The following is a 24,225-nucleotide window of genomic DNA, read 5'->3' on the forward strand; positions in this document are numbered from 1 at the left end:
GTTTTCTGTTTTGGAAGGATCTCCTCGCTGACACTGGTGCACTTGTGTTTGTTTTTGCAACTTTTTCCTGCATATTTGCTGTTGACCAATCAGAAATCATGATGCACTGGAGAAATCACATTCCAGCAATGTGCCACCACCTTGTTTGAGACAAGGTACAAGACTACAAACTCCAGCATTGCTCTCATTGCACTGTTTACAATTTGTCATCACGCTTTTCAGTATTTACAGCCCACATCAGACCTGTGACATCACATCTTTTTTGGGGCTGAGTGTGGAGCGATTTCATTGAACATTAGGCTTATGTGTACATTAAGCTGCATCCATATGTTGAAATGCAAATGTTGGTGCTGCCATTTGAAAATAGCTAAGGGACCAAACATGGGGCCAATATAAATAGTCATCCAAATGGTAATCTGATTCTTAAAAGGTTTACAGACAATACCAAGAAGATTTAAAAATATGTACATGAACTCTAATAAGACTAGTTATTTATTAAGTTACTGCGCTGAAGACCAGTACTGACGTTGGATCATTTAGCACGGGATAGACAAGAAATTTGCATTAAACCTTTACGCCACCCATGTGGTAGAAAAATGTGTATTTAGAGTGCAAGGATATCCGTTTTCACATGCTGGGTGACATTCACAAGGTTTGCATCCATAATGCTGTGTGGAGCAAGCAGTTTCCTCTGTTTACACTCATATATTTAAAGGTGACATGTGTAACATCGTCTCATTAATACATCACTGTCAGAAGAAACCAGTATTTTCCCCTTGGCTGCTATTTCTTCATCCAGCACTCGTACCAGGCTACACGGATTCGATGCAGGGACATTTCTAATATGTGGTACTACAGATTTTATTCTACAATTCTAATATTTTTCGAGTTTTACCTGTTAATGCTTCTGGGTAGTCTTGTAAATGCCATGAATGTTAATTTGTTGTTAAATGATAGTTAAAAAAAAAAATTGTGTTCACATTACAGTTGCTAAGATGCTAAAGAACTACAATTTCCATGATAGACATAAGAAATGGTTTTCACTATAAACGGATCAGAAAAAAATCAACAAAGCAACCAAGGAGAAAAGCCAACCACTGAAACTGGACAATGTAGCACTGATTGCTGTTTTCATTAAGTGTGAAAATCTTACCCATATGAGTAATGTTTTTGTGTCTATGTGTGTGAAAGGGTAAGAAGCTGGTGCTCTAAGGGACAGTAGTATTGATTGCAGGTCTTGAGCTGCTCTCTCAAAGCTCACACATCAGTTTTAGCTCTGGCACCATTGACATTCAGCTGAAATGAGGAGGGGGGAAAGCATGTTGATTACCCCCGAGGGAGACAGCAAAGGCATGCCTTGGACATGATGACCAGGAGCTACATCAAATGTGCATTCCTATCTCTCCTGCTCATTGTATGTTCATTTCAATGTGATGATTTATATGTGTGTCATTCATCAGCAAAGCGTTCCTTAGAGGAGGTCTTCAAATAAGCAGCTACACACAACACAACGTCAGAGGTGTTAAAAGCTTGTGGGACAATGCATATTTAATGTTCCCATTTGGGTCCATCCTTCTGTTGGAGGATTGCTTTAGAGATGAGACCGTTTGATAGAATTGGTTATCTTTTTTTGGTGCTTTGTGACAGGAGACAGGCTGAGCATAGCGGGGGAGTGTCATCACATTTTTGGGATTTTGTGCGTGAATCCGGTCGGCCGAATGCAGAATCCTACGTTATTGGAATCCATCAGTCTTCCAGTGTGCTTGAAATAATATGCATTCTGAGGGGGCATGTTTTCTGGAGGAGCCGATGAAGCGTAATGTGCCAGAAATTGTGGGCCTATTTTGCGTGTGTCAGTCAGGGTTTGTGGATTTAGAAAAGCTTCTTATATTGCCACAAACGTGCTGTTTTTTGTCGTCATGACTGAAACGATCTCATCACTGAGTTAGTCACAGGATAGTTGCTAAGGCGATGTTACAACTAATGATACTACTTTTTTTGTGTTTTAAGTTGAAACATGTAAAACTCTAAATAGAAAAAAAAAAGTAACACTTGAGACATTTTTCTAAAGAAAACATGAAAATTTTAAGTTTTAAATTCTTAGTTGCAAAAACAAAACACCTGAAGATCTGAAGATAGAGCACGAAGACATTTTAGCTTTGACATTTTCCACAATTTACCGACATTTTAAAAATGTATCTATCAATTAATCAATCAAACTTTTATTTATACAGCACTGTTCAAACAAATCAAATGCAATTCCAAATGCTTTAAAAGCAATTTGGTTTCTTTTTGGTAATAATGAAATCATAATTTTTGGTAATCCAATAAGCCATCTGGTTAACTGCTATACATGCCAATAAGTCATTTATAATGCTCTTTTCCAGAAGATAAGTGGTCAAAAGATCCATTGGAAGTGTCTTCATGATGAACTAAAGAGATAGTAAGGTAAAGAAAGTGTCATGCTGGAGGAGGTTAGACACCACTAGATTTTTCAGAACCTAGCGACCCAAATGTTGCTGGTGTTAATGGATTATAAATGATAATCAATAAGATAATAAATGATTTATTAACAATTGCTGAAGTCATTAGTTATAACTTAAATCAACGAGTATTGGTATTGTTTTTTTACATTTGCATACAGATGTCATGTATGGTTTTTAGTGTTCTCTATGACAAGAAATGTCTCCAATCCAAGGTTTGGAGCTGTTATTTTTTTACAGTAGGGACTGGGAAAGCAGTGACTAGCAACAACCAATCTTTGACATTTGCATGCCCTCACATTCTGTTTTATAAATCTACATAAGCTGTCAGTGTGAGGGATTTCAGTGAATATATCAAGCTACTCCTTCGTTATCTGTGACAATAAGTGGGCTCGTCTTGTCTTTATTATTATTATTATTATGTCTTTATTTATGCTCCAAAGATATACCACCAACCCTTTCTGCAACAGAGCCCCCTTATTTCAGCTTTTACTCCAGTGCAATAGGCTGTGATTGAAAAAGATAATATGGAACACTGGATACATTTTAAAAATCTATATCAATATAACAGAGAGGATAAAATAGAAACAAAGGCATGCTTGAGAACACACATACACACCACACACACACACACACACACACACACACACACACTCTTTTTCATTACCTGGGGAACCATACAATACAGAGGGGTTGATTAGGATTGCCGACAAACGGACAGTAGGCTCCAGCTGCCTCTTTGAATTCATTGTCATTAGCAGTGGAACACCAAGCCCTTTTCAAACTCATTAGTTGATAAAACAACCCTCTGATTTCCCATTAAAAAACTCATTCGTCCTCCCTCGCCGGCGATGCCCCCCCCGCCCCCCCTCCACTGCAGCCCTGCATTTCCACACCTTCAAATCCACTCTTGAGACTGGGAAAGAAATGGCAGCTCTTATGTAATTTTCTCAAGAAGTTTGTCCAGATTGCTCCCAGTTTGATAATGCAAGTATGGTTTTACAGCAGACAATTATAGTCATGATCGAAGAAAAGAAGAAAGAAGAACCACTGATATGAACAGATTACTTATTTTGCATCTGCAGCTGTTACAATTTGCTTTATTGAAGAATTTGATTAATTCCACCTTCGGTTTAAGGTTTTGACTTTCCCCCTTGGGATTTGGACCTGATGGAGTCTATTAAAGGACTGAAATAGAAAAGTAATTGTGTTTAATGCAGTTATTCTGACTGAATTTCTTAAACACTTAAAAAGCATTCCTTTGCACGACCCCTGCATCCTTTTTCAAAGTAATAAACTGAATCTTCAGCTTAAAGAGGAACAAATCATTTCTGGTTTCCTGGCAGAATAACAATTTATTTAAATTTAGACAAAAGGAAATACATATTTGTGCTTTGTGCAATTTAATGAACAGCTTGTTTATATACACTTTATACACATGTATGTATGTATGTGTGTGTGTGTATATATATATATATATATATATTTGTTTTTAATTTTCTTTCTAAATTGAATTATCACCACCTATTGAATATTAATAAATATCAAAGACCCATTCCTCCCCCTGCACCCATAGGTACCTATCTGATAATCTAAAGGTGTAAAAAAACAACCCATTATCTTTTGAATTTTCAAAAACATTCATTCAAAGATGCGTAGTAAATTCAAGTCAGTATGTCTCATCCAGCCAGGATCAACATCGACTTCTCTGAACTCTCATCATCTCAAACAAAGGTCATAAACTCACAAGAACCAGCAGTGTTTTGTCTCTGTTGTAATCCAGACGAATCAAACCAAGAGAGAAACTAGAGGGCAATCACTAACAACACCAGCCTGAATCCATGCAGCTTAACCTTGTCTTTCTGCTTAATCATTCTTCGTCTGAGATCCTGAAGACGCACCTGAGCACAAAGTTTTTAGCAATGGTTTTAAGAAGCTGATATGCCTCTTGACAACATTTCTTCATTGTAATGTAGATCTGACAGGCAGTTTTGGTTCTGAGAAACAAAAACCTAAAATGTAGTAACTAGGGTTTGCAGAGAGCATTTTTACAAATTTGCATGAATGTCCTCGTGTCGCAGCACTTTATAGGTGATCCAGTAGAAGATGTTGAATATGAGGAAGCTCAAGGGAAAGACTGCTCTGGATATGGTGTCAATGCGTTTGGCCCGGTCCACAAAACGCTTATGAAGTACCTCTCCGTCGTACAAGGAAACTGGAGGAGGTGGTGGGGGGGCGAACACAGTGGCTGCTTCCACAGCATTTCCATCTTTGGTCTGCAGGCAGTGACCCAGTCCATAACCCCGGAAGTAAAAACCACGGCTCTCCCTCACCAGTTCCTCCTCCTGTGGAGTCAAGCATAGGGGAAACAGATTGGCCTCTTGCTGTCAACAAGAATTGGCTTACAGCTTTTTACGTCTCCATTTCCTTTAGTGGCGGATTCCTGAATGCATTTTGGACTGTAGCAGCACAAAAGGGCCACAGAGTGCAACATATTGAGAACATCCACAGAAGAAATACATTGAATTCAGGGATGAAGCCTATAAAATACAATAGATTTGTCGGTGATTGTGTGTTAAAACGAGCACTAGCCCCATTTTGTGCCTTTTGCGTTTTCATTAGAGTACATTAAAGTCACAGAGGTAAGCATTTGTTTTTTGGAAAAATAAATACCTGGCAATATTTGAAAAGCCCAGATGGTGTTTTAACAACACTTAGCGCTGTTCTAAAGGTATTTCCAAAAATTTCTAACCATCTGGATAAAATATTCTGTCCAGTGCACAAAAGATTTTTGACCTGTTTCTCAATATTTTCTAATCCAGATAGCTGGAAATCTGTCCTTGCTTTTTACAAAACAAGAAAATGTTACCACATTTTTTCATTAAACACATATGGATTGTTTATTATTTTTTTGTCGTACAGCTGAGGATTTTAGTAATCATAACCATAAGCATTGTTAAGCAACCATCAAACATCACTGTGTTTTTATTTTTAAGAGAACCGGCTGCTTACCTCTGTGATTGTAATAGTAACACATGATAGGCACAAACTGGGGCTAAAACAGGCACTAGCCTCAGATAAACTTTCTTTAATCAATCAAGCTTTTTGAAAGTGACACAAAGAGGGGAATCGGAGGGCATCATCATTAGAAGGAAGAAAGGAAATTATAATTCTTAAAGTTAATCAAAAAATTAACCTCCATCTCTCCTTTCCGGCTCTTTTCAAAGTTGCAGAATGATAGACCTTTCAAAATGCCTATTAATAAAAAGTCATGATCTCAACCCCACCAAAAAAAAGCTTGCACTTGGCATTATGCTTTGATGAATGGCGGGGGACTTTTTTTTTTTTCTTTTTTACAGTGAATGAGACACTGTTCCTGCCCTCTGAAGAGAATATTAATAGACATGCAGCTTAACTCTGACAGCCCTCTGACACTTTGAGAGATTCACTTTAGCAGGGGAAAGTGAAGACGTGGGATCTAAATTGGATGATTAGTAGTCAGTGTGAAGTGCCCTGAAAACTCTGATCCTTGTGTCCCCCCTTCTCTCTGTTTCTCTCTCACTGACCCTGGCAGCTCTCTGGTACTCTGCCGAACTTCACATCTCTGTGCTGGACAGACTTGGCTGTGAGACCTCACCAGCTCCTGTCAAAGGTTCAAAGCTACTAATGTATTTCACACCTGTCGCCACCTGTCTCTTACTGTTAAATTTCTCTTGCACAGTATATTCATTTAAACTTCCCCTACCTCTGATCTCTGCCAATTGCCCTTTGTTTGCACCTTCACCGTTTAGCTAAAGACTAAGCCACTGACTTCACTTACTGCAAACTTCCTCCCTCATACATTTGCCTGTTTGTGAGTAACTTTATGGTTAATACAGTATGTGTTCCCAATGACAAATCGCACCATACAAAAGGGACACAGGGAGTTGTAGCTCTTCTAGCACAGCTTAATTATCCCTCCTACTCCTTCCTGAACGATACAGTACATCATGTGCTAAAGTCTAATGGTGCGTTTCTCTAAAGATAATAGGTGTTCATCGTTTGTGCTCTGTGCTGCCAGCAGCAGCTACATACTGTGATTTGTTGGAATAAGATCAGTTGAGACTGCTCTGATTATCACTGTTGAGAATAAGTTACTGTGGAGGTGGCTGTTTTCAGGGAGTGATCAGTGACAGTCGAAGAATTTTGGTGAAGGCTAAACTAAAACAACTGTAAAAACTAGAAGTAATAATTTGACATTTTGGAAAATGTGCATGTTCTACTTCTTGCTGAGAGTTGTATCAGAAGATTGATACAACATTTTATGTTTGGAAAATATGAGGCTATTACCAGCATCCATTTAGTTTAGCTTAGCTTAGCATTAAGACTGTAGACAGTTGTCAGTCTTAATGCTAAGCTAAGCTAATTGGCTACCAACTGTGTCCTGTAGCTCCATATTCATGCACAGACATGAAAGATATCAATCTATATCCCTCAAGAAAGCAAACTAGTTCTCTTTATTAGACGTTTTCACAGCAGCTATTTTGAAATAGAATAGTAGGATAAACACAGATGTTACTGATGATACTACTTAAGGTTCTGTTCCATTCGGGTCAAACCGAGTCAAAGTGCTGCTTATGTGCATGTTGGCTTACTGGGAAGTCTCTGCTGTACTAAATGGAACCTTAGTGTCACTGGTAACTGCTGTGTTTACCCTACTATTTCAGCATACAATATGTAATTTCAGGATGTTTCTAAAAAGTCTATCATAAAATGTGGCTTAAAACTAGATAAAAAGTCAACTTATGACAGCTTTTGGCAAACAACCACAACGCTGATGCATGCTCAAAGCCGTCGACAGGCAACTGGTAAAACCTGAATAAAGATTTCTTTGGGTTTGAACATTGATGGAAACCTTTTGTATAAAGTAAGTACAACACTCAATAAAATACAGATAACTAGTGTTTATAGACTTTTTAACGTGAAAATGTGACATAGCTTTCCTGTCAAAATGGCTGCTGTGAAAAAGGTCTATTAGATGATTGATAGCTAGCTAGATGATGAAAATTAAAAACAAAACTATTTCTCTTCCTTTAGTAAATTCCTGGGGGAAAAAAAGGAACTAAAAAATTGGATGATGAGGAGAGAACAAGGGGGAAATGTATGTTGAATTTAAATTAGCCTTTAAAAACACATTGGGAAAGGACAAAGAGCAAGAATTTCAAGTTAGGTATAAAGGGGCAGAAGGGCAGAAAGAGAGGGCTCTAGTGATGGAGCAAGATCAGCACGAAGCGGGTTGCGTTGTGGGAGAGATGCCGGGATGTATTCAGGTTTGAAGGACGGGTAGGGGGAGGGGCCTGGACAAAAACTGTGTTTGAAGGTCAGGGTTGACATAGGGTTCAGTTTTTACCCTGGCACAGGCGCTGCAGTGCTGATTCAGATTCCTGTAGGTTGAGATGTTACCAGGGATGTCATTCACTTTCCGCAACGACTCAACACTCCCAGGCTGACTGGCAAACACCTCCAGTGGAAAGGAAGGTAGACAAATTGAAAAAAACCATTATTGCTCCTTATTTTATCTTCTGTTGTAGAACAAGATATTGGTTGTCTTTTGTAAGAGAAATTCCTTAGTGCTGAATTCATAATTAGTTTTGGACATGGGCCTTCACATTTAGCTGGGAACAAGAATTCCCTGTGTTTCATTTACATGAAAAATCTACCTGTGCTGTGCCAAAAATAAAGTGATTAAAGATGCAAACTTCATATTTGAACAACAAACTCAGGCAGACGTTCTCAGCTTTTAATTAAAGAGGAACTGTGAGTGTGATAATACAGGACATTTTCTACGGCTGTTAGTTTAGGGAACTGGCTTTGAAGATGAATGAAGGATCCTCAAGGAGCCTGTTCAAGTTATTTCTGTAAAGACTATAAATGGAAGCTCGAATTTTTATTTTTGTATTTTTTAGGCTGTCTTGATATACATGCATATAGCTGTTTGGCTAACACAAAGCTGATAAAGTGGAATGATTAAAGCTGCTCAGTCTGGGATTTGTACTCTCCATCAGATTGCAAACCTCTAGTACAACACATCAGTTCATGCATCGATACCTCTCAAAAGGATAGTTTGCAACCTCAAACTCCCCAATTGTGCAACTGATGTGGACAGGGAAAGTCCTTTCCTCTACAGACCATCATTTTCTCTGTCTTGTATTGATGTAGGAAGGCAGACTGCCCAGTAAATCTGCTGGACTATTCTGCCTTTTCAGGGAACTTTGCCATGAGTCTGGGAAGCTGCCCAGCCTGTGAGCTGTTTAATGGGATTTTCAAGATGTGCCGTCTGTTTCTCTTGAGACAAACCTCTCTGTGTCACAAATGATCTCACACCTTTCTGTAAACACTTTTTCAACTTACAAGTGTGTTTCCTTGATAATTGTTGCTCAAGATAGGATCCAAATTAGGGGATATTTGTTTGGAAGACAAATAATGCCAAGATAAAAAACAACAAAACCCTTGATTCAGATAAGGCAAAAACTCTCCCTAAAAACACTTTTAATGGGAAAGAAAATGGAAGAAACCTGCGGAGGAGCAGGAATGGAAAAAATTATAGGTAGGTTGTAAACATATATGAAAAATCTGGATCTGGGAAGATGTCAAGAAATTCCAGGGGCCGCCAAACGGATAGAACCTGAAATACACAACCTCCTCTAATGTTCCTGAAAGTCAGGGTGAAATAATGTTAATACAAAATGTATTAATGCTTTATATATCCGTAATAAGACATTGATAAGAACCACTTTTGGGTTGACAGGATGTGAAAAATCTTTCCCTTTCCAGACGTGGAATATGTAGCATTATTAGCGTCATCTATCTGTTAAAGTGATGACTTTTTGTCTTTCAGACATGACAGCGTGACTTTTACATTCATGTTTCTCCCAGCTTCATTCAGACATGACAGCAGATTTACGGAAAGAGCTGCATGCTGACGTGATATCTGCCACCTGGTGTACAAGAGGGAGTGGGAAGCAGAGGGTAAAGGGGGGAGAGACAGTAGAGTTGAAAATTTTAGGATATCAGGGCAGAAGAGCGCTCTCTGTTGTACATGCTGCATCACTCTGCCCAAAGTGGAACAGTATTGGTTATTTTATATAAATTTTCTTTCTGTGCTGTTTTTGTCTTTGCTCTTCTCTTAAAGTGGACAAGGCTCTGTTGGAAAAAAAAACGGTCATACAGTCATATGCACCAATCAAGCTTTTGCAATGTAGGAATCAGGGTGCAGACCACAGGGGAGCCAGCGGGAGCTTGGTTCCTCTTAATGACCATGAGCTCCCCTTAAAATGTGATTTGGGAAATTTCTGGGGATCTCTAAAATATTGAAAATATACTATTTTTGCCATGCATTCTATTTTTCTCTATCTTTATGGATCATGCGTAAAATTAGGCTATTATTGACGTATGATTCATGCATGAGGGTGAGCTAAATCACTTTAAAAAAAGAAAGCAGCATACATGCTATTCCTGCCTTCGCCACTAAAGTTTAACAGTGCAATATCATTAACTTCACTCACTTTAACTCAGAAAAGATTAAAAAAAAATAACTTTCCTACTCTCACTCAGTCTGCATGCTGAATCACCATTATTCTTTTCTCTGTTTTACATTTGGCATACTGTGAGTAACAGTCAGTGACCTCCCCCCATTGTAGAAATAAGAGCTCCCCATGAAAGCCATAGTAGGCAATGAATATTCAATATTACAAAGAAAGATTCTTAATCAAGTTTTTGTAAGTACATTAATGCATATCTTATTTAAATATGTTACACATTAAAGATATCCCCATATTTACTAATCAAAATGGATATGTTATGGGTAAGTTATGTTATACAACAGCAGTGACCAGTGCAGTCCAAGTGTCTCACGCTGCCCACAACAGGTCAGAATACAGAAATGTATCAGTGTTGCAGTCTGAATGCAGGGTTAGGTATCCCACTCCCACAGGCTTTTGCTCTGTGTCAAATGTAGTGACAGAGGGAAAGGATCAGAAAGGCTCTTCACAGGTCAGTGCACAGCATGGAAACGAGCTGAACTGAAATGAGCAGATCTCCCTCATCTAATATGACAGCCAGCTGTAGCGTGTTGATGTTGTCAGGTCCTGAATATACAGCATCCCACAATAACAAGAGGCGTAAGTCAATGTTATAGAGGCTGACAAGGACTGAAGTGGAGTATGTGCGCTCCCTGTGCTTACTTTTTTAGAAACTGCTACACACAATGTGGCACAATGTGTGAGTGTGTGTATGTTTAAGTGCATATATGTATATAAGCATGCTTTAGCTCGTGTGTGATTTATACTTACTATCCTTTGCTGCCGCTGCTTTTTCCTCAGCCTGATGAACTCCTTGTGTTGCCTTGAGACAAAGTTAACTGCTGCGTATTCCAGCAGGGCAGCAAACACAAACAGGAGACATACTGCCATCCAAATATCAATGGCCTTCACATAGGACACCTGGGAACAGACAAGGTCACAGTCATCAATGGCCAATCAATGAAGCTAATGGTTAATCCGTGGGTTGCTCACAAACTACACATCCCTCAGCTTCCTCTGGCACATAATGACACACATCTTTGGGATGGCCAAGATTTATAATGAGTCAGTGGGATGTGGGCAGTTGACACATAGCCATGAGACAGGTCATGGCTAAGACTTGAGGAGAGCCCTGGCCGGGTCGTTCATGAGAGAGGATATGTCACAGCAAATCAACAACGCCCACTGAGCAAGCATTGTGTGGAAACTGTACTCAATTGAGCAGCAGTTTGCTGACTGTTACCGCTGTATCTATAACAGTCGTCAAACTGCAGGGGAAAAAAACAGGATACAACACATCAGTAGGGTACAAACTCGTACCTCTTGTGAACACTGGAAGCCATCTTTTAATCAACACTTCATTACAGTCTCATACTCCAGCTGTAACACATCGTAGTCAGTTTTCACCGTCTTAACATGCAATTTAACACCCACTGACTAGGTTTTCTAATAAGCTTAATAAAAGTATTTAAATTAAATGAAAATATCAAATCTAATACCCATTTCCCCCATGGTTATCCTTTTTTATTTTTCATATTTCAGGCAATTACTTCATTTTTGGCAATCACGGGTGCAATCAAGGTGAATTTCATATACAACTTTATTTGAAGTACATTTGTAGTATTTATATATACTGCAGCAGGAAAGGCCAAGTTCAAGCCATGGTTAAACAAGGGCTATTGAAGCCTTTGTAGCCTTAAAGGACCAGTGTGCAGGATTTTTTTTAGCATCTTGCGATTAAGTCGTCTCAGTTTCAGGTGATTATACAGTAACAAAAACATGTCTATGTATGAATATTACGTGTATTCCTTTTCTGATGGTATATTCTCCTAAATCTTACAAACTGGACCTTTTTTTTTAAAGGTTTTATGTTATCATGGCTACATGATTAAGCATAAAATCAATGCGTATTGACTGCATCTTGCCAGTGGTGACTCAACAAAGTGGAACCCCAATGGGTCCCCAAGAAAAGTAAATCTAGAAAATAAATATACATTTATTTGCTTCCAATATTCCAAAATATTTAGGCACTCCAATTCTGGAAGCAAGTTGATATCTATGCCTCTTCGGGCCTCCAAAAAGGGGTAGGCTATAAGTCACACCCACATTAAGGCACAAACTGTGACCATGGCTCTGGTTCTCAAACCAAAAGATTCAGGAACCATTACTTAAATCTGTGTGGAAACAGTGAAAGAACACCCCCCCCCCCAGTTACCACCACTTAGTTGTCCTAGAGCAAGGCACTTAACCCCCAACTTCTTCAGTGGAGCTGCTCAGTAGCAGATAAGACTGGTTGCAGTGGGCAGAATGTGTGTAGAATGTGTTCAGCTGTGTGACTGTGAGCTGGGCGTTCCTGAATAAGAGTCTGGCTCTCAGCGATTATTCCCCAGCTAAATTAAGTTTAAAATTTTTTTTAAAAATTCTTCCTCAGGGTCAAAATGTAGTCTCTACAACCATCAGTGAACGTTAACACCAGCTGAAGTCCTGTTGCTATGGTTACCAGTAATTTTAATATACCTTGTGCACTGATTTAGAACGTCTGTTAAACTGTATGCTGGAACTATCATCATGGTATTTTAAAACACATTTTTAATGGACACCTGCCAACCAATCAGGAAAAAAGTATTTACCGTCATGATGGTATAATGCAATATGTCTCTCCCCTGCTCCCTCACCTTCTCCCCAGGTATGGTGTGCCCATGTCTTTCACATGCGAGTGTCCTCACCCGACCTGGCCCTTGTTTGTCTGCTCCCAAGTGAGTCTCTAAATCAGGACATGCCTTGTGCAAAGTCAGCATTTCATGACTAAGTACGCTGTAGTAGGTCGTCCCATTCCAAAACCCCCTCCAAATGCCTCTATTACCCAACTTTAGTAAAAGTACACACTTTGCAGTCCAAAAATCCATTGTGCGCCTGCCACTTTTTTCATAGAGGATTTTGGTCGGGCTTGTCAGCTTGTCTGGAAATATCAGATATAAAAGGTAATGGTATTTCTAAATCATGTATCACTTTTTTTGGGGATATGTCAGAGAAAAATGTTTCAGGCCATCTGTTTATTAGATTTTTTTTTCTTTCCCTGACCTTTCTTTTGGAGCTGATAACAATAAGTCCCTTTTCCATTTCCTCTCATACACATTGCTTATTGAAGGGAAAAAAGCATACAGTATGATTACAGTTACAAAATATATTGTTTTCTGTGACCAATATTTCAAGTTCTATAGCAGAGAACTTGTTTTATTTGCTTCCCATTGATTTTCAGACATACAGTAAGCAGGACATGTCTTAAAGGACCAGTGTGTAAGATTTAGTGGCAGACTGCAACTCTCTCACTTCTCCCTCCCCAATCTAGAGCCAGTGTTTGGTTTGTCCGTTCTGGGCTACTGTAGAAATAAATGGTAGTTCAACATGGCGGCATCCATAGAAGAGGACCTGCTCCCTCTGTAGGTAGAACCAGCTCATCATAAGGTAACAAAAACACAATGATTCTTATTTTCTGGTGATTATACACAAATATAAACATACCTATAAGTATTATATTACAATAGATCCTCCTAAATGTTACAAACTGGACCTTTAGTCCAACATCAGATTTTAATACTATAACTGTATAAACTAAACACACTTGTTGATCAGTTTGCTCAGTAAATAGTCCACCTACAACAGAATCCACCTTCCCCTACAAACATCATACATTTTGGTCTCTAGTCTCCAGACCTACCTTGGGCAGTGAGGCTCTTGAACCAGAACTCTGTGTGGTCATCGTCAGAACAGTAGTGATGCCCAGACCCACTCTGGCTGGTGCAGCGTCCATGTTAATCCAGAAAGACACCCATGAAAGGATGACAATGAGAAGGGAAGGGATGTACATCTGGATCAAGTAGTATCCCATCTGACGTTCCAGGTGGAACTTCACCTCAATGCATGTGAATTTACCTGCAGACACATTAAAGGTACATTCAATTATCTTGCTCTAAAACATTTTTTTAATTACACTGTGGGGATAATGAATAAAAACTGTAGATGTATGATAAAAAGTTCAATAAAGGTGTATTGAAATTCCATTTTGGTGAAAACAACTCTTCTTTTAACCTTCCAGCAAGTCATATGTATATTAAATCAAGAACCAACAGGATTCAGTGTTGTAGTTGTTGAATCTCTATCGTATAACAAACTCATTTTACATTCCTCTGGAGAAGAAATCAGCTGAACCAGTCAATTACAATTTAGATTTCCAAAGTGGGAGTTCCTGGTTTCTCTACACCTTAAATGGAATTCATTATGTACCCGTGTTGTAATGCTTAGTGCAGTAGCCCAAATCCTTCTCCTCTTTTAGCACAAACTGGGGGAGGGTGAGATCGTCAGCCACCTGAACGGGGTTCTCAGACAGCCACTCAAAGATCAAATCGTTCATGGTGTAACCAACTGTGAAAGGAGAAAAGAGGGGAGAGAGATGATATTTAAATAAGGGAGAAATGGTAAGAAATGTGTCACTTTAGCTCTGATTATACTGAACAGAATCAACCATGAACACTATTCCTTCCATACATCTGTCACATCATTACAGACTAATTCTGGCAAACTTTGGCAAGATATTATTCATCTCGTTATTTCATCATGGCATACTAGTTTACATTTTCTGAATTACATTAACTTGATAAAGAGGAGGATATCTTACTCATTTCTGCCTAGACAGTCTCTAATGTACAATATCTCAGACATGTCAAATCCTCATAAAACTGTGTAAAATTAACTTATCACCAATGTATTTGATGAGGAAGAAAAAAAATGACCATACTATGTATGTAGTACAAAGGCAATGCAGTTTATTGTATATTAAAAAAAAACTTTAGAAGAACAAGTGCATCTCTGCACAAGCTGTTAAATATTCTTTTCTTGTTATCACTATTGTTGTGATAATCACCCCCTTCCTCCTTCTTAACCTAATTTCTTTCCAACACCCCAACTCTAACTGGGATCTTGTTACCATGGTATATCTGTGCATGAGAAACACAAGAAACCTTGGCAAATGAGACGAGAGCGAGAGAGAAAGAGAGAGAGAGAATGAAACTTGGACAATTGTGGTGATGTAATGTCGCTTTTGCCCATCTGTCCAGCTACCAGCTACCCTCTGCCATCATGTTTGTCACAGTAAAGGTCACCCACCACAGCTACATTCATGTTGTTGTGGTTGCTTGAAGGTTACAGAATAAGGGGGGGACATGAGGGGCATATCTGCCTATGACAGTGGGAGATACTGTGCTAACACAGACTGAGCCGATTAGTATATGTAATCTTTCCAATGCACACTACCATCCATGCGCACCAGTAGTGATATACAAACTGTATCATAATGGAATATATACTTATTTGCAAGTGAATATACAGTTTAGTAAAGCACACTCACAGCAGCTAATAATTATTTAGCGTCCACATAGTTGATTTGCCTGCTCCTTTTTGACAGTTGCACTCCTTCACCCAGCTGTGCGATCATAGATGTATTAAAAATGCATGACACATACAACAACACAGGATTCCTTTCACATCTGAAAAACACTGGTGTCTACTGGGACCCTTTAGGGTCTGAGTTACAAAGATATCAATTATTCAAGATGTTATTACCTATCACCGTACCACATGCCTGAAAAATAACACCACCAAAACACGTATCTTCTTCATGAGGGGAATTCACTGTCATTCACACATCCCACTCTAACAAGCAAGGGGAATACCAATGCTTTCTTAAGATAATTAAATATTCTACTGCCAGCTACAGCAAAGAGTCAAACCATCAATGACAGTGTTCAAGGTGCAATAAAATAAATTGAATTCATGAGGCAAAATACCTTTGTAAGGCAGAGTAATGACTGTTACATGCTGTCTTCTTTTCCATGTTAAAAGCGGTGCACCTAATGAAAGCCATTATCTTAATGCAGCTACAGTTATGCTTTAGATTTGCTGTCTTAGTCTTGCTTTGCACTTGCAGTTCAAGTTACAAAGTAGATTTGAGGTTACTGGACACTAATGGCTCATGGCAAAGCGAAGTGGTATAAGCTGCATATATAGGACTTTGATGTGTCAGAATAAGGCAGAATCTTATGGTTGGTTCTATTTATATATCTATATAAGCCTGTGGCATGAAAGGCCAGAAAAGAAGATTGGCCTTGGCTCTCTCAAACCCCAAAGATAACTCTTCTCTTTCTTTTATCGCCCGCTTCTCTCTCGCTTTCTCATGTTGAGCAGACGGTGTTTCCACAGCTCCAGCAGTGGCAGTAAAACCTATGATGTCCGCTGATGTACACTTAACATCGAGCTGTAGCCAAGGTGATCACACCCTTGGGTGTTGTACTAGCACTTGTCAACACAAGGCCAAGTATCCTCACCAGGCCTTTAATCAGAAATGATTACATCTCCTCTAATGGGAGTGTGTTGTGATACACTTCCCCAAACACAAACACTGTGCTGCTTTAAGCACACATTTATCCTCCCTTACACACCTAAAGGGGGAAATGTCTTTTATATTTTTGTTTTCATGCTGGCTGACGCTCTAAATGTATTGGATCGGTTTGTCCCTGTATTAATTTGCAGAAATATATCATGCTGCCTCCTGTACAAAGAGGGAGTAACTAGTTCTATACAAACAATACATTTTGTTCTTACTGAATGAGATAAGGGTGCAGGTAGAGATACCAGCATTCAGCTTCACTTATTTATTTGTGAGAAATGCTTCTGAAAAGGTGCAGAGACTTCATGGTACAAGTGCTCCTTCTGTTCCCTCCCTCTTGCTAGACTTAAATTCTTTTGTCCCTTTGACAGGAAATTAGGTCACCTCTAGGCACAAGGGGTGGGTCACATATAATAAAAGGGACAGAAAATTAAAGTTTTATTATTTATATCCTGGAAATTGGTTTCATGAGGACAGATAGGCCTCTGCTAAAGGCGAGGCAAGACTGAAAGGGGAGAATATTATTCTTCTCCTACGTTTTATCAATGTACGAACATTTTTAAAAGGTTTCAAATGAATTTTGTACATTTCTTGCACTTTCTTTTACAGACAACTCATTTTAAAACAAGAACTGGGTAAATCAGTATTAAATATTAAATATGGTTCACTGTTAACGTTACATGAGAAAAACATTTTTAGAATGTGGACTAACCAAAGTGTTTGGCAAAAGCTGCTAATGTTAGCTTAAACTCTGATCTTGTAACATCCATGACTGGCTGCTAGTAGGGCAGTATGTTCTTGTCGTGGATGTAGGCTTCTTTATTGTAGCTTGTAATCAGACACAATAATGGCTGTGGCATTGGAAGTCATGTCAAGAGTTGTCAAGACATGCTAATGTTTGCAGCTTTCGTCGGAGCAGACAGACACACTGTTTAGTCCATCCACTTTTTCACTTGTAGTTTTTTTTCCCTTTCTATTACAGTAACGCTCTTACTACACCACCTTTGATTGGATAATTGCTGTTCGGGGGAAAAGTTTAGCAAGTGCAACAAATAACCACCAACACATGAGATGCAATTAGAGAAGATAAGGATCCATTTTCCACATTGACTGAATATAATCCCAATAATGAGACAAATGTATAATTCAGATACAATTCCTATCTCTTGGAATATAGCAAGGTTAGACACTTTACAAGCCAGGCATAAGGTAGGAAATCAGGAAGAGGGGGAAATAAAAAGAGGAAAGTGAGATAAAAGGAGAGGAAGACAAGAAGAAGACTCACAGCTTTCAAGCTGCATGGTACAGGTCTGAATGTCCATTGGGAAATTCTTCAAGTCCATAGGGCAGGACAGGGTAAGAGTCAGCCTGAGATAGAAAAACAGATTGGGAAAGAGAAGAGGAGCAATAGGGGATTTCAAAAAGCACAAAAGGGCTCAAGGAAAAGACACCAAACACAAGGAGAAACGATTTAACAGATTAAAAGAGCAGTGAAATAGTGAGAAACTGCTTTAATTTGCAAATTATGAAACAGGAGGATTATACAATAAAATTGGACAAATGAAAAAACTAAGCAGGTTTTCCTTCAAAAAAACAGACTGGGAAACATATTGAGTTACTCTGACATTTGATTACTTGTCGCACCACATTAATGGCAAACTAATTGGTGTAGGCATCCCTACTTTTATTTGTTGTGGTGTTGATGCATTAAGCCTTCAAGAATCCTCAAAGAAGAGAGAGAAAGAGCTATTTGGGAGTCTGTCTGGAGGAAAGCTGTGTAATTACCTGCTGTAATACATCGCCCAGAGGCGAGACAAGAGCCGCCAGCAGTATACACACAGGCACCCATTTGCTACTGTTATGATGACACAATATCTTTTTCACCAGCTGAAGAACAAATTACAAATACCCAAGTGATCGACTCTCCGAACATTGCCTAAATTGTGTCATGTATTTAGAGCCATAATGACAAAACATAGTAAGTAAATCTAGAGGACACAGCAAATCAGTGGAATAAGGTGGTGATTATTTGTATTTGCAATACTCTGAGTGTGAGTAACACATATGTCTCTCCCTCTTCCAAAAGCTATCGCCATTTTTAGTAAAGCAAACAGAAAAATAATAAAATCCTATTTAATTTTCATAGGCAAAATTACCAGTTTGGAACCACAAAGTGTGTTCCTCTTACTTTCATCCCTGAAATGTGCAGACTTACTCAACTGCAGTTGTGCCTTCCCAAGTTGATTTATTTACATTTCCACAATCAATCAGTAAAATGGGAACTCGTGTCATGCAAGCACGGACTAAAAAGGTGTTGTCTCCTCCTATGTTATGGTTTAATAAGTCATCTGCAAATTTCCCATCTAGTGTAAAGTGTCATGAAACAAACAGACTTTAAATTCGCAAACTTGGCACTTCACATTTTTGTACGCCTGCAGTATGTTGGAGACTTGCTGTCCACTGAAGTTTAGGTATGATTGGGATTTGTTTGCCATCTGCTTGATTGTACCAGAACAAGTTGCACTCATTTTCTTCACTTTATAATGTATTTGTTATTTATTATGGAGAGAATTGTACACACCATACTGTAGCTACATCTTTATTAAGCCCCTGATATCATTCTCCAACTGGCCATATTGGTACCAAATGGCTCCAATCTTTGAGTTTTGGGAGTGTTATTTTTTTGTTACCTGATGCTGTACAGAACGCTGCCATCTTGGAAAATCCTTAGCAGCTTGTTATCGGTAGTGACCTCGTGGAAATTGGCTCCTTTCTCGTTTGCAAAGAATAAATCAGGTTTCCAGATAGAGTCCAGCATGGATGGATCCAGATCAAGAGAGTCATCTGGGTATTCGCTGTACGCCAGGCGAGGGTCATTCCATTTTTGCCGTAGAAATACATTGAGCCTGTAGTCCTGTGGAAGAACTCGGGCTAGTTAATGGAACATGTATCACCAGTGAAAGTTATAGTATAGATGGCGAGCTTGGATCATTCTGCAGTACTGATTTCATGGGAATGTTCTATTACTGGTCACTATTGGAGTGCACTGATCATGCATTTAAGCTGATCAAAGCTGTTGTGCTCTATGAAAAATTAAACTATTATGAAACCTCCCCTTTCTTTCTACATCTATAATACATGAACATGTACATAATACTTGTGAATTATATCATTGCATGTGAAACAAAGAAATAGACTATGTTGTACAGTCCATTATGCTTTACCAAACACTCAGTTCCAGTTTAGCCTGGCAGCATCATGATGTAGGATTTAGTGTTCACAGTGAACAATTGGTCTTGGAGGATTTGAAACCAAAATATTCCTGATTTTGTAAAATGGCATTTTCTTAGACAATAAGTGCAGTACTTGACAAATGTTTCTGTATATAAAAAATAATGTTAACAGATCTCCAAATCATAATGAGAGTTTTTATGGCTGATGCATCTCTGTATAACTTCAGTGGTTGAGTTTAATAAAGGCATCACTCTTGTTGAAACACCCCTCGCTTCAACATATTCATCAGATTTTATTAAAGTAACTGATTGAATAAGATGGTGTTATGTTTGTTCAACCATTGCAGCCATTTGCTGCTGGTGAGTAGAGGGTTGGCAATGCAAGCCAGGCCAAGGACAAGTACTGAACACATCCACTCCTGCCTGCAGCCAGCATACATGAGTAATTAAATTAGAATTCTAATCTGCGCAATTAATTCAGAATCCATCTTTTGGCATTGTAGATTCTTGCTTTTCACTTCATTTATCAGAATAAAAAATATGCTTCACCGGTGCATACAATGACATCATTAGTGTTGGCGTTCTCTGGGCTGACCTGACTGGAGGTCTGACCCTCTGGCCCTCCCTCAGACACCCTTAAACACTCAACTGCTATATTGTGCTGACCCAGCAGCTATAACACTGTAAAAGCGGACTTGAGGACAGACATTTCTCCCTGAACCCCTCGTCCTCTCTCTCATACCCATTTTCATTCACTTTCTCAATTTTTCATTTTAATTGCAGAGTGGACAGTTCATTATCAGCACTTCAGTGACCCACTGGTGTCTGAAGGTTGCACTGTTATGCTCCAGGAAACCCAGAAATGAGGGAATAGCTTCAGCACTGAGTGGATTAGCAAATAAGTTGGTAGGAAAGAAAGAGGATGGAGTGTTTCATTTCTATGTGGGGATACAAGTAGATCATGCTTCATAATCATGTCTAGAAACAAATAAACTACATTCAGATTTTTACACATAATAATGTTGTTATAATGTAAAGACATTTTGCCTCTTTAACATATTTAAAACTTTTTTATATCTCTAAGGTCTACTTACCATTGTGGTTTCTGTGATGGACCCAAAGCTGTTGATGAAAATATTACAAGTGACATTCACAGGTGGGCCTGGGGGAAGAAAAACAGGATTAACACATCTTTCCCCATCAAATGAGATTCATGAGATCACACTGCTGTTCACATAAAACAATACCTATTATTATTATTATTATTATTATTATTATTATTATTATTATTATTTATTATTATATAAATCCTATGGCTTTTTAGGTTTTACAAAAGTTTCCTTATTACTTTTTATCCTTGTGCAGTAACTGTGATTGAAAATGTTGCTACAACGGAAGTCATGCGAGCGCCACTTCGGTTGTCGAAGAGCCTGCTGTTTAAAGGCACTAGGAGAAATTATGTTTTTTCAGGCTTGTCACTTCAAGTGTAATTACAGCCAACAAAATCTCATTTACTGAAACAGACTTAAAGAAGAAGAAGGAAAAAAAACTGGGGAATCTAGGGAAATGTTGGCATTGTTAAAAATAAGAGCAAAGAACACAATAGAGGGGCGTCTGCCCACATTTTGGGGTCATTAGCATGAAACCCTTTTGAAATTATGTTGACACCATGTTCATATGCTTCTATGTGTACATAGCAACATTTAAGGAGAAACATCACCTAAATTATGTTTTTATCAACATAATGAGGAAGCTTTTTTTATTTGTTTTCCCTACACTATCTTGGAAGCATCTGATTATTAGCAACTACAGCATGGCTAATGTTTTTTATGGTTATGTGTAGGCACTTAAAGGACATGGTTATGGTAAGGAAAGATTGTGGATTTTGTTTAATATTGAAAAAGTAAATGCTGACTTTTTATTGCTTTTAACATTTAACCAAAACCACGATCTTATAACCAGAGTGCTTTTGTTTCCGAAACCCAGAGATTTCTCGACTGTCAGGGAAAAAATACTGCTTGAGGTGAAGGGGACAGGTGTCTGCCAGTGTTCTACAAACAACAGGAAATTAGTTGTTGTACTTTGGCTCATTGATTTTGCATGCTTATCAACATGGTCAGCATTTGGTGCAGCAGCAGCAGCTGTGACACACAGCTCATGGAGGCAATTAAGGTACTTTAAAGCCCTTGGCACCCGACTGTTGCAATTTGCGTCAAAAATCATACTTGGAGTCATAACTCAGTCAAATCTAAACACACAGACGTGATGCACATAATTATAGATCCAACCTTACATACACATTCAGATTATATCATTATTGCTGATTTCCATCTTGCATGAATGTACATAAATCCGCCTGGAAATCATGGAAAAAATACAATATTTATGAGACAAACAGAGAATCATTTTTCAGTTTTTAAAGCCCAACTGAAATCATACCACAGTTTCTGACGGAGCAACATACAGCACATATAAGAATGGTACAGCACATATCCACTGGTCTTGTTTTGTTTTCTAGTTTTTGTGCTTTCTACTGGATTTTCTTGAGGGCTACTGTGATGGTCTGACTTGGCATATACTGTACCTTTGAAGTTGGGTCTGATGCGGGCATCATATCCTGACGTTCTCCCCATGAGCTTGTCCAGGAAGTCAGAAGGCGACAGCTGTGGTCCTGCCCTGCCGGGGGGCTTTATCTCCTCCTTACAGGAGCTCAGTCTGACATTACCCAGGGAGGGAGGGAGAGTGGGAACAAATACAAAGAGAAAGAAAAGGGAGAATATTTGGGAAACAGCAGTGGTGAGGTGTGTGTGTGTGTGTGTGTGTGTGTGTGTGTGTGTGTGTGTGTGTGTGTGTGTGTGTGTGTGTGTGTGTGTGTGTGTGTGTGTGTGTGTGTGTGTGTGTGTGTGTGTGTGTGTGTGTGTGTGTGTGTGTGTGTGTGGTGCTGGGAAAAAAATAATGAGAAGCCAACAGCTAACACCAAGTCAGTCATCAGCAAAAAAATACCCAGCGGTGGATGGGGAAATGAGGGTGAAAAATGATGACTGAATGGCTTGCCTCAGCTGGCAACTAAAAGCTTATCTATTTCACATCATGTTTGAGACTTATTGTGTTTGTTGGGCCCTAACTACAGAGAAGCAAAACAGACACAGAGGTAAACTTGTCCCTCTCCTGTGCTTCCCACTGCTCATGGCTTGGGGGGGTGGGGGGTAAGGCTTGACAGATTGATGGCTCAATTGTAATGCTATGAATGTCACACTGGGGAGAGGAAGGAGTTGATACAAGCTCGAGTGAGGCTCAGGCAGCCACTGACAGGAATAATCAACAGGACCAGGTGAAAGTAAAGAGAGGGAGAGAAACAGAGAAAATCTTAGAGAAAAGGCAAAGAAAGATGGAAGGAAACATGAGAAGAACACTATTTAAGCCAGGAAACCCTAGTTTATAATAGATTTGATTTCTTACTGGACCTGCTACAATTGTTAACAGTTCACCATCTGTCATGATCTGAAACTCCGGAGTACAGAGGACGGGTTCAATACCCTCCGAGGCACAGCTTTTGCTGATGCCCTGTGTTCCCATGAGTGTGTGTAGCCGGTCACTGATCCCCCAATCTTACGGCCTCTTAGCTGTATTTAGAGTCATATTAACGGCCTCGTCTGGGGCTGCAAGATTGAGGATATTTTTGGGACTTTGAGAGTAAAGCTGAGCTAATCCTGAGAGATCTTTCACTTGTGTGAAGTCACTAATGTAGGCAACAATTATGAATTGTTTCGACAATTTCACTGTTATAATTATAAAGCTATGGGAAAATATGCTGTTGTATGTTACAGTAAAATATCCCAATATGGGTCTCAGGTCCTACCAGCTAATTTCACAATAATAGCCCCAGTGGGGATCAGTGGTTCTGCTCCACTATCTGAGCCAAGACCTCCATTTGGCCATTCCCTGTTTGCTCAGATTACTAACTGACAAGCCTACATTACACCTTACTTACACAGACAAGAGGACAAAGAAGAGGGTCTGGAAATGAAACAGAAGGCCATGGTATTGTTTGGAATCAGTAATGTTTGTAACTTTGCGTTCACTCTGACAATGGCCAGTTACGGACAATGGGATGTTGACATTTTTATTCTGGCAGAAGCCTATAGCAGTTTCAGTTTAACTGACATTGGTAATTTGAAACAATTCAATCAGTTTAATCAGTGGCTGTCTGAGGCTAACGTGCTGCTACAGTAATACATGTTCAAGTAAGTAAGTAAGTGCGCACATATCTCAGTCAGATCAACTCTCACTTGTCCCCTGACTCCACTTCACTGCTTCTGGCTGAAGTCCACTCTGTAGTGTTGCTGATTTTATGGTATATTGGTACCCTTTTCATCCTTCTTTCTCTCCCCCTCTCACACCCAGTTACAAACTCACACAGGTACACAGAGAGAAGGATTTATGGTCAGACTCTTACACTAAGCCATTGATAACAAACTGTCTGTCTTGGGTTGTGCTTGTTTTACGGA

At 39.1% G+C, this 24,225-nt stretch overlaps 1 protein-coding gene across 2 annotated transcripts in view; it reads right to left on the reverse strand.

Moving 5' to 3' along the window:
* Positions 1-3,811: 3,811 nt before the first annotated feature.
* glra4a (glycine receptor, alpha 4a) overlaps positions 3,812-24,225 on the reverse strand; it is a 43,480-nt gene continuing 23,066 nt past the window's right edge. The window contains exons 2-10 of one of the 2 annotated variants that reach the window (XM_051420635.1): positions 22,302-22,432; positions 20,812-20,879; positions 19,175-19,398; positions 17,770-17,852; positions 14,327-14,464; positions 13,761-13,975; positions 10,814-10,963; positions 7,873-7,983; positions 3,812-4,828 (exon numbers count right to left, since the gene is read on the reverse strand). In XM_051420635.1, coding sequence (XP_051276595.1) covers positions 4,532-4,828; positions 7,873-7,983; positions 10,814-10,963; positions 13,761-13,975; positions 14,327-14,464; positions 17,770-17,852; positions 19,175-19,398; positions 20,812-20,879; positions 22,302-22,432 — 1,417 coding nt within the window. In that variant the 3' untranslated portion in view covers positions 3,812-4,531. The remainder of the gene's footprint in view (positions 4,829-7,872; positions 7,984-10,813; positions 10,964-13,760; positions 13,976-14,326; positions 14,465-17,769; positions 17,853-19,174; positions 19,399-20,811; positions 20,880-22,301; positions 22,433-24,225) is intronic. The other variant, XM_051420634.1, reaches the window with a different exon arrangement.

Source organism: Dicentrarchus labrax, unplaced genomic scaffold, assembly GCF_905237075.1.
Source record: "Dicentrarchus labrax unplaced genomic scaffold, dlabrax2021, whole genome shotgun sequence".
NCBI classification, from domain to species: Eukaryota; Metazoa; Chordata; class Actinopteri; family Moronidae; genus Dicentrarchus; species Dicentrarchus labrax.